The sequence below is a fragment of the Kogia breviceps genome, chromosome 16 (genome assembly GCF_026419965.1).
Source record: "Kogia breviceps isolate mKogBre1 chromosome 16, mKogBre1 haplotype 1, whole genome shotgun sequence".
Taxonomy (NCBI): Eukaryota; Metazoa; Chordata; class Mammalia; order Artiodactyla; family Physeteridae; genus Kogia; species Kogia breviceps.
In genome coordinates, this window is record NC_081325.1 from 24,266,196 (window position 1) to 24,277,574 (window position 11,379).

Sequence of the window (11,379 nt, forward strand, 5' to 3'; positions counted from 1 at the left end):
TAAACTGTTTCTCACAAGCTTTCTAGCATGGAAGGAAAGAATGAAATGGGTTACCCCAAATGGAAATATACAAATTAGGTAACAATTCATGGCATTACTAAAACTTCTACTTAAAATTCTTTACCTCCAGCGAGCAACTAAGCCCGAGCACCACAACTACTGAGCCTGCACTCTAGAGCCCACGAGCCACAACTACTGAGTCTGCGCTCCACAACTACTGAAGCCCACGAACATAGAGCCCGTACTCTGCAACAAGAGAAGCCACCGCAATGAGAAGCCCGCGCACTGCAATGAAGAGTAGCCCCTGCTCTCTGTAACTAGAGAAAGCCCACACGCAACAAAAACCCAACGCAACCAAAAATAAAAATAAATTAATTTAAAAAAAACTTTACCAAAACCACGTAACACATTTAGAAATACTGTAAGTACTATACAGTAATAAAGTTCTTGGTGAGTAAAACTTTAACATCATTGCAGCTAGGCTGTATGTCTATGGCTGCTTCTGCTTTACAAGAGCAGAGTTTGGTAGTGTGACAGAAGCCATAAGGTCTGCAAACCTAAAGTACTATTCAGCCCTTTACAAAAGAAGTTTGCTGCCCTCTGTCCTTGAGGGTGGCAATCCTGGCTCACTCATCTCCTCCCCACACACACCTTGTATATAACTTCCATGTATTTGGTGTTAAAAAAAAATCTATTATACTGAATTGAATCGACAAACTTTAAAAACAGAGTTGGAGACTGCCTGTGTTATCAGAGGCATCAAGCAATAAAGTTACCAAAATTTGGAAAAGCACGTCAGAAGAAGTCAGAGTATCACGTGTACTCTGACTACACCTAATATTTAATACATGCTTATATTTTATGACTCTCTTTACCATTAAAAAAAATCAGAGAGAATATCATTTATCTTAGTCTTTTTTATTCCTTAAGGCCGTCAGTTCATCATACTGTAAAACATGTCCTCTAGTCCTCTGTTTTTCTTCCGTCTAGTTGTTTCATTCCTTTGTTAATTTAATTATTCAGTGGATGTATAGAGCAGTAACCAAGGCTGGTACCATGTGGAGAATTGAGAGAACAAGGATCCTTAAAATTTAGTCCTTGCCTGTAAAGAATATCTAATTTTAGTTTAAAAGACATGTTTCAAAATGGAGAAGAAGCACTATTTAAATAATGCCAGCAAATCAATAAGTGGGCCAAGTCAGGTATCTGTTACTATCACCTAGTTTCAAATATCCACCAGAAAAACACACACACACAAACACACATTACTTTAAATGTTCCACCATCTTGAATCAAAGAATTTCTGAACTGGGAAAACAGCCCACTCCATCATAGCTGCTACTGCTGGGGGGAAAAAAACACATCAAAATTGTTTACTAATTCCCTAAGGCGTTATATTCTTCCAAAACAGCAAAAGCAGTAGATAACCTTCTAGATAAATATGAAGTGCCTGAAAGAGTTATAAAATGCTAAAACTTCTATCTTGAGACTGTGACATTTAAGTTTCAAGATAGACAATAGTTGTACCAGAGGAAAATTTTAAAAAAATAATAAATTCTGCATCAAAATGGTAGTTGTGATGGAGAAATATGGAGACTAGTCACTTACTCAACAAACATTTGTTTAGCATTTATCTATAAATATACAAATACTTATTTAGCATCTATGACAGGCTTTGTGCTAAATTCTGGGCAGAGTAGTGAGCAAGACAGACACAGACTCTTCTCCCTTAGAAACTAACATAAAGGAGAAATCCAACTGCAAAAGAATACATGCATCAATATGTTGAACCAAACATCCATGTTTATTTATTAAGCCACTCAGTAGTAATAAAAGTTAATAGCTGTTCATTTAATAAACAATTAAGTAACTACCATGTATCGACTGCAATGCCAATCACAGGAGCAAGCATATAAGTTCTTGCCCTTAAGACTTCACAGCCTAGCAGCTTATACATATAAAAATAATTTTGATATAAGAAATAATTTAATAAAAAACTGTATTATGACTGTCTAAGGAAGTACTTAGGATAAAACAACTTTATTCTACTAGGGAAAGGGAACTCGAGTCAGGTAAGGCTTCACACATCAGTCACCTGAGTCTTAAAAAATGAACAGCAGGGGCTTCCCTGGTGGTGCAGTGGTTAGGAATCACTGCCTGCCAGTGCAGGGGACATGGGTTCGAGGTCTGGTCCGGGAGGATCCCGCATGCCGCAGAGCAGCTAGGCCCGTGCGCCACAGCTGCTGAGCTTGCGCTCTGGAGCCCGCGAACCACAACTGCTAAGCCTGAGTGCCACAAGTACTGAGGCCCGTGCGCCTAGAGCTCTGGCTCTGCAGCGAGAGAGGCCACCCAATGGGAGGCCCGTGCACTGCAAGGAGGAGTAGCCCCGTCTCGCCACAGCTAAAAGAAAAGCCCGCACGCAGCAACGGAGACCCAATGCAGCCAAAAATAAAAATAAATAAAATAAATATATTTTTTTAAAAAAGAACAGCAGTTTGCCAGGCAACGAATTTCAGACAGAGGAGAAAACTACAGTAAGTAAAGTCATAGCACAGGGTACAGTACAGTGAAGGAGACGGAGAATGAGGCTGCGTAAGTCAGTCATTTAGGGGTTAGTTCATGAACAGTTCTGTATATCATAATGGCATATTTATACAATTTATATAATTACCATGGGAAGTTTGGACCTCGGTAAATTTATAAAAAGGAACTTGGTAAATTAATTTTAAAAATTATAGTACCATAATTAGGTGTGTAGTATAGAAAAATAACTGATGGCTGTGTGAAGTGTAAAAAGGGTAAAGGACCAGAAGCAAAGAGACCTATTTTTTGTGTGTGTGTGTGGTACGTGGGCCTCTCAGTGTTGTGGCTTCTCCCGTTGTGGAGCACAGGCTCCGGACACGCAGACTCAGCGGCCATGGCTCACGGGCCCAGCCGCTCCGCGGCATGTGGGATCTTCCCGGACCGGGGCACGAACCCGTGTCCCCTGCATCGGCAGGCGGACCCTCAACCACTGCGCCACCAGGGAAACCCCAAGAGACCTATTTTTAAAGGCTATTATCAATACAACAGGTCAGAGGAGAGATGCTAAAGACTAACAGAATAACAGTGAGAAGGGAAAAAGAGTGATGATGGCATTATTCAAGGTAGTGGATAGGCGAGAATCACCAGGCATAGGGAGGGGATATAATGAGCTACACTTTAGATAAGCTGAATTTTGTATTTTTATTTGTAGGACTCACTGGTAGACAACTGAAAATTCTTATTAACGCCATTCTTCTCATTCCTTCCCATTCCAGAATAACATTTACTCATTCAACAATTTCTTTTTAAAGTGCTTACCACATAACAGGCACCTTTATAAATGTTGGAAATAACACAGACAGCAAAGTCCCTGTTCAGGGAGCTTACATTTTAGCCTCCTCTTATGATAACAATGATAGGAACACTGTTTTACAGTGAAAAGAACAGTGAGGAAAGAATAGGGCAAGGTTAAAAATATGGATATACAATTCATAATCCATGAATTACCTTTCTTCAAAGGTAAGCTTCAAGGTAAATATTTTAAATTCAAATTGCAATTGAAAAATAAAAGTGGTCTCTTTTTTTGCTAATGAATAAGCACTTGATAATTCACATGTTTGATAGGTTTTGATTTTCATGTATCAGGTTTGCTTACACTGAAACATATATGTGGCTAATTTTCTTATATGTTACATCATCCTAATAATACTAGGAGTTACACTCCAGGAAAGTACTGAAAATTGAAAGGCTACCCAAGTCATACAAACTGAGTTTTGTTCAAACTGCTTTAAAAATTGTTAATTTTCTCCTCTTAACTTTAAAGTTTCTTTTCTACTTTTCCATGAGAAGCAGCTTTGCTAAAGCAAAGTCTGATCATGACTGTGATTATTAAACAATTAATTGTAAGACAGTATTTTATTCAAAGTACTATGTGGGTATTTCCTCCTACATTTTTACCTTTTCATCTCCCAAACAGGCTAATGAACCTGAATTCTTAATCCCTAAAGGAAAGCTTACATGAGACAGTTATTTAACATCTACAACTGCAGATATATATTTCAAAAACTTTAAAATAAATTGCATCTTTTTAAAAAATGGTATGAAAAATGTCTTCTTCAATTCCTTGACAAACATTTGATTTTCTACTATTTTCAATAAGATTAGCAAATACATCCCATACTTGGGTCATTTGTTCTTTGTTATCCTATACTTTGTCAACTTCCCATCACTTTCGGTACTTTTAAGTTTCCCCAAAGTTATTATTATCAACTCGCTTATGTTCCACCTCATCATTGGTCACTGCCTGGACCAGTGATTCCCTACAGAAGCAGAACAGACCCTTAGGGACCTTCTGAAAATTTGCAAGGACATTTTTTGGTTGTCACGATAAGTTGGATAGTGGATGAGGACTATGGATCCTAGAAGTCCTAAAATATCTGAGACAACACTGGACAACAAACAACTGCCTGCATCCCTCAAGATTTTAAAAGACTCTACTGGACACTGAGCAGGTGAAAAGCCTATGTATGATCATCTTAGTCTAGGACTTTACTACATATAAAATATATCATTTTTGCACCATTTTAGTGAAGACTGAATTTTCCAGAGTTGCAGCTATCATGTAAATTGAGGTAAGATTCCACTTTGTTTCGTTCAAAATTTTACCAAAAATTGTTCACAACTTGGGAAAAATTAGTTTGTCGATGACAATGGCCCTTATGGTATTTGAACTGCCAAAGTAATACATCTGAAATCAGCCTGCATTTATAGCCATCCCACTCACAATGATTTCTTTGCACTGGTGCAATATGCCAGCAACTGATCAGTTCTTCATTGTGTCTTCTAATGTAATCATGCCTGAGTACTTACATATTTAAATAGTAGACACGTTATTTTCTAAGAAAATACTTATTTTACCTTTATGATTCAATTAAAGCAGTACACTGACTTTTTAAAGTTATGCTTATGGGTATTTTTTATTGCCTATAAATCTTTAGGATATTACAGGAAACTTTAATATTTGTTATAAAAAGGGGGCTCTGGGCTGGACAGGTTTAGAATCACTGGCCTACACTTTAGCCTTCACGTGCCCAGACTACTAAAGATGTCTCCTAACTGATAGCTTGGATTCTATACACTCCCTTTTCCAAAGAAAAGTACCTACAGATGTAAAAAAATCACCAATATTATTTCTATCTTCAAAATACCACAGGGCTCCAATTGCCTTGCAAATCAGTCCAGTACTGAGATTTTTTACAACTCTCCATAGAGAAATGAGTTCTGCCTAACCTAATATCTTAACCAGTTTACACCACAGACTGAACACTCTACTCAGAAAGCCTTATTTCTGGGAACTATCCTCAATATTCTGTAATAACCTGTAAGGGAAAAGAACCTGAATATATATATATATCCAAATCACTCCGCTGTGCACCTGAAACCAACATAACATTGTAAATCAACTATAGTTCAATTTAAAAAAAGTTAAATAATAAAAAAAAGAAAGAAAGCCTTATTTCTAAGGAGTCAGCAAGTCACAGTGGAAAGAGTGTTAGGATTTAGAACCCTAGGCCCACCACTTATTAGGAGAATGATCCTGGATGAGTTACCACTTTCTGAGTCTCCATCTCCTCGTTTAAGTGACAACTGAAAAGGACCTTCCTCACAGGGCTGTGGTATGGAATGAATCAGACATAGCAGGAACTCAAAGAGTTTGCTACTTCAAACTTTTTATCTGTTTTGTTCATTTACTTCTTCCAAGGATGATACCTGGCTGGTATCCAGCAGTGCTCAAGAAATGTCTGTTGAACAAAAGCATATTGCTTTCTGAAACCTTTCCAGCCCACTGACTCTGTTCCAGAAATTTATCAGGTAAGTAATGATAACTGAGCACTTACAAATTGAGTGCTTACTTGAAGTAAACACCCAGTCTCAGCTCTTAGGAAACAAAAAAACGCTGGAAAATAACAGGTCAACATAAAAGATGTCACAAGACTGTTCACGTGACTTACCAGAAGCTTCCTATGTTCTGGCCCCCATTTGGGAACAGATCAGTAAGGTGGCCCACTAACTACATGTGGCAACTGAGTATGTGAAATGTGTCTAGTCCGAACTGAAATGTGCTGTTAGTGTAAAATACACACTGGATTTCAAAGACTTAATACCAAAAAAGGGAGAACAACTCATTAATAATGTTTATATTGGGACTTTCCTGATGGTTCAGTGGTTAGGAATCCGCCTGCCAATGCAGGGGACACGGGTTCGAGCCCTGGTTGGGGATGATCCCACATGCCGAGGAGCAACTAAGCCCATGAGCCACAACTACTGAGCCCGCGTGTCACAACTACTGAAGCCCACACGCCTAGAGCCCGTGCTCTGCAACAAGAGAAGCCTGCGCACCGCAACGAATTGTTCCCCCACTGGCGGAACTAGAGAAAGCCTGTGAGCAGCAACAAAGACCTAACGCAGCCAAAAATAAATAAATAAATTTATTTTTTAAAAAAATAATGTTTAGGGCTTCCCTGGTGGCGCAGTGGTTGAGAATTCGCCTGCTGATGCAGGGGACACGGGTTCGTGCCCTGGTCCAGGAAGATCCCACAAGACGCGGAGCAGCTGGGCCCGTGAGCCATGGCCGCTGAGCCTGTGCGTCCAGAGCCTGTGCTCCGCAATGGGAGAGGCCACAACAGTGAGAGGCCCGTGTACCACAAAAATAAATAAATAAATAAATAAATAAAAATAAAATTAAAAAAAAAAGTTTATATTGATTTCACGTCAAAATATAACTGTGGGGCTTCCCTGGTGGCACAGTGGTTGAGAATCTGCCTGCCAATGCAGGAGACACGTGTTTGAGCCCTGGTCTGTGAAGATCCCACATGCCGCGGAGGAACTGGGCCCGTGGGCCACAACTACTGAGCCTGCGCCTTTGGAGCCTGTGCTCTGCAACAAGAGAGGCCGCGACAGTGAGAGGCCCGCGCACCGCGATGAAGAGTTGGCCCCCCGCTCGCCGCAACTAGAGAAAGCCCTCGCACAGAAACGAAGACCCAACGCAGCCAAAAACAAATAAATAAATTTAAATACTTAGGCTTACAATTGTACATGTTTCTTCCTAATTAAAAAAAATCACTGTGGACATACTGGATTAAATAAAAATGCATTGTTAAAATTAAATCCACCTATTTTTTTCATTTCTTAAATATGGCTACTGAAAATCTAAAAACACGTATGCGGCTCGCATTATGTTTCCACTGGGCAGTTTCTTTTCCCAGCTCTACGTTTCAGCCTGAAGAGACCCCTACCTGGCCTACGACTCTGTAGATGATACTACTGGAGCCTGAAACGCTTTTTCCTCTTCACCGAGTCTGCCGCTACTCATTCTTCAGATCTTAGTTTTACAACGATGGTTACAGCGCTTTCTCCTAGAAGCCTCCCCTGGCCTCACCCCCTAGCCCCGAAAGACTGGACTGGGGTCTTCTCCTACATGATGGGAACACCCATCCTACAGCACTTATCACACTGCATCTGCAATTGCCTGTTCTCTGGTCTGTCTTCCCGACAAGAACGAAAGCTCCTTGAGGGACCAGCGATTCTCCGAACACGCCTACTCGTCAACGCCGGGCACCGAGGAGCATCAGCTCTTTATAAATGAGGGGTGGGACAAAGATAGTGGATGAACACCGGGACGACCCCGGTTCAGGGGTAAGGGTGCAGAGAGGTGAGGCAGGGACTGGGGGGAGTCTGGGGAGCGCTAGCGGGTAGGCTCGGGCAGCTTGGAGCGGGAGAACGGCAGGAGAGCCGGCAGACTCACCAGTCTCCGGTCAATGTCGGCGTCCGACCGCTTGGTCGAGGGCGGCGAGTCCTCAGCGTAGCGCAGGCCCTCGCCGGCGGTGGCTACGCCGCCACGGGCAGCCATGGCTATGCGGCGCGGGGCACTCGGAACGCCCCGCAGCCTACGAGGCGGCCGCAGGGACAAACTAGTTAGGGCGGGTCCGTTCGCGGGTTTTACCTATGCCTCTCCCGCTGCGCTAGTGGAGGGCGGGGCCGCAGGGGACCTCGTTCTCACCCAGGCTCAGACCAACTTGTCCCCTCAAGCCAAAGGTCAGATCCTAGCTGGGGCCCCTAGGATGTGGAGGATTTTTTTCTTTGTTTCAGATTTGCAGGCCTAAAGCCAACGTTTGGGACTCGTGGGGCAAAGCGTGATGGGGCCTGTCTTCCTTCCGCTATCCCGACCTGACAGCCTGGGTTTAAGCCCTGCAGTCTGATGTTAGATCTGATGTTGGTCTCATCAGATGCTGCACCAGGAGAGACCCAGAGAGTGTAAGTGCAGTGCCGAAGTTCCCTGACGTTCCCTGAGACCCACACCAAACCTTTCTAAACCTGCCCTCCCCCACACACCCCGCCCAACCACTGATCGTACTTAATAATACCACAGTTCTCCCATCCATGACGGCAATAGAAGTGGCAATCTGCTTACTCCACCCCTTCCCGCCATATGATTGGCTATATGTAAGATGAAATTACAGAGAAGAAACTTGTAACTTTCCACCCCACAAATGGTTTTGTGCTGACTTGGATACAGGAAGACCCACTTTGTTATTCGTTTTTTTCTTTTTTGTTTATTTTATTTTTCTGATTTATTATTATTAATTTTTAAGTAAAGCCTTTTGGAGCAAAAATTAACCAACAAATGAAGCCAGTGTAGTGCTTTCCAACTCCTGTACCAACTTGGCAGATCTTTTGCCTTTTATAGCCATTGCAAAAACAGCTTACAAATCTTTTCTTTTTTTTTAAATTCCTGATTTAAAAGTTTTGAGGATCTACTAATTTATTGATTTAGTTAATATTATTAGCAAGCCCAAGAAGTTAGGGCCTGGAGGAATTTACAATCCAGTAGGGAAGATAAAACGAATACGAAGTGATTATAATGTTTTCCAGAGCATGAGACTATATGCATCATACAGCAGTATAAAGAGGAAGGGACTAGGAGGATAGAAGAGATCTGAGTTCTGGTGTATGTTCCTTCATCTTCTAGGCTTGTGTTCCTGAATATACCCATTGACTGCTTCAAATCTCTCCTTACCTGTGGAAGGGGAGTAACATTTGTCCAACATTCTGACTCAGGGAAATTGTAAGGATAAAATGAAAAAAGGAAAAAAAAGAATATGGAAGTAATTTGTACAATACACTTAAGAAGAGAGTTACCACCACAATTTGATTGGTGTTTCTGGGAGGGAGCGGCCATTTTTAACCAGGGTCATCAGAGGAGGGTTGGTGGAGACTGAGCCATTGAGGTGGTCAGTAAAGAATGGGTAAGACTTTTGTACATGAAAGAGGAGGAAGACTGGAAATTTTAACTGGAAACAAACACACAGAAATGAAAAAGGTGGCGTGTAGAACTGGGTTAAAAAAAATGCCAAGACTTCAGAAAAATGGCCTTATTACAGAAATTAATTTTCATTAGACTGATCCATAAGTATCAAGGGCATTGGTGAACTAAGTAAATAAATTGGATTGGAACCCACAGGTCACTCATTCATTCATCCATTCATATATTCGATAAATATGTGTTAAGCATCTGTTAGGTATCAAGCACTCTACTCAGCATTGAGTCTACAATGCCAAGTAAATAAATAAGATACAGTAAGTCCCCTACATACAAACCTTCAAGTTGTGAACTTTCAAAATGTGAACGTGTGTTCACATGTCCAATCACATAAGTTAGTTCACGTGTCTGGAGTACACTGTCACATGTGTGTATACTCTACAAGTGGTTGTGCTTTTATGTACTTTACTGTACAAAACTGTATAGAGTACAGTACCTTTATTTCAAGCCCCGGATGTCCAGAAGCAAGCATAAAAACAGAGATGTTATAGCTGGTACTGCTAAGAAGTACAAAGGAATAACAATGGAAACAAAAGTGAAAATAATTGAGAGAGTGGAGTGAGGCGAAAAGATGGTAGACGGTCGTTCATTCTTATGACATGAATCGTTCAACCACCGGCACGATTCTAAAGAACAAGAACAAGATCATGGAATATGTGAAGTCTGCCATGCCGATGATGTCAACAATAATATAGAAGAAGCGTGGAAAAGCGATGGAGGAATTTCACGCCAAGCTGGCGGGTAATCCCCGCGTCAGTGTGACATGCTAGCTCGGAAGTGTTTTCTGCCGCTGTCGTGGTTCGTCCACTAAACTGCATGGTTGCTGTGTACATGGGCAGAACATGGGCATCGGCAGCAACGGGGACCTGCCCTGGCCCCTGCTCAGGAATGAATACAGATATTTCCGAAGAATGACCACAACCTCTTCAGTAGAAGGTAAACAGAATTTGGTGATTATGGGTAGGAAAACCTGGTTCGCCATTCATTCCAGAGAAGAATCAACCTTTAAGGGACAGAATTAATATAGTTCTCATTAGAGAACTCAAGGAACCTCCACAGGGAGCTCATTTTCTTGCCCAAAGTCTGGATGATGCCTTAAAACTTATTGAGCAACCAGAATTAACAAATAATGTGGACATGGTTTGGATAGTGTCAGGTAGTTCCGTTTATAAGGAAGCCACGGACAAGCCAGGCCATCTTAGACTATTTGTGACAAGGATCATGCAGGAATTTGAAAGTGACACATTTTTTCCAAAAATTGATTTGGAAAAATATAAACTTATCCCAGAATATCCAGGTGTTCTTTCTGATGTCCAGGAGGAGAAAGGCATTAAGTACAAATTTGAAGTATATGAAAAGAATGATGAATGTGAAAGTATTTTCTGATCTATTTCAAGCCTCCTCATCCCCCCAAAAACATTATGTATTTTTTGTTATAGAGACTTTTGTTGATTTCAGATCCATGGATAATTATTTCTAAGCAAAGTACTTTTATTCCCCAATAATCTTAACTAGACTCTATCAGATACCATTTGTGAAACATTTCTTGCTATAACTGCCTGAATACCCATCAGGAGTCCAGAATAGGTGACCAGTACCTGCCTAGGGCAGAATATCTACCAAGACAGCCCAAAGTGGGAGAGTCCCCTGGAAGCATGAGTTGAAACAACCAGAGCCCATAGAGCTAGGAGCTAGGCAGATGGGTCCAAAGGTCAGAAATGGATTATAAACAGAAGAGCTAGCATTCAATTATTAAAACTAGATCAAAAGAGGGACTGTGAATTACTTTATATCACACTTCTGAAAAAAATTCTGTTCACTCAGACCAGGAGTCAATAAGTTGAAAACTTCAGGATATAGCAGCTCATGCAGCTCAATATCAAAAAAACAAACAACCCAATCCAAAAATGGGCAGAAGAACTAAACAGACATTTCTCCAACGAAGGTATACAGATTGGCAACAAACACATGAAAGG

The 11,379-nt window shown here is 41.2% G+C and overlaps 1 protein-coding gene and 1 pseudogene across 3 annotated transcripts in view; one reads left to right on the forward strand and one right to left on the reverse strand.

Annotated features, from left to right (window-relative positions):
• DNAJC15 (DnaJ heat shock protein family (Hsp40) member C15) overlaps positions 1-8,088 on the reverse strand; it is a 72,424-nt gene extending 64,336 nt beyond the window's left edge. Inside the window, exon 1 of one of the 3 annotated variants that reach the window (XR_010837279.1) lies at positions 7,829-8,088. Coding sequence is in view for 2 of the 3 variants with exons in the window: in XM_059042229.2 (XP_058898212.1) it covers positions 7,829-7,933 (105 nt within the window). In the remaining variant the exon portion in view is untranslated. The remainder of the gene's footprint in view (positions 1-7,828) is intronic. The other 2 variants (XM_059042229.2, XM_059042227.2) reach the window with 2 other exon arrangements.
• A 1,914-nt stretch (positions 8,089-10,002) lies between these two features.
• Positions 10,003-10,789, forward strand: LOC131743543 (dihydrofolate reductase pseudogene; annotated as a pseudogene).
• Positions 10,790-11,379: the final 590 nt, after the last annotated feature.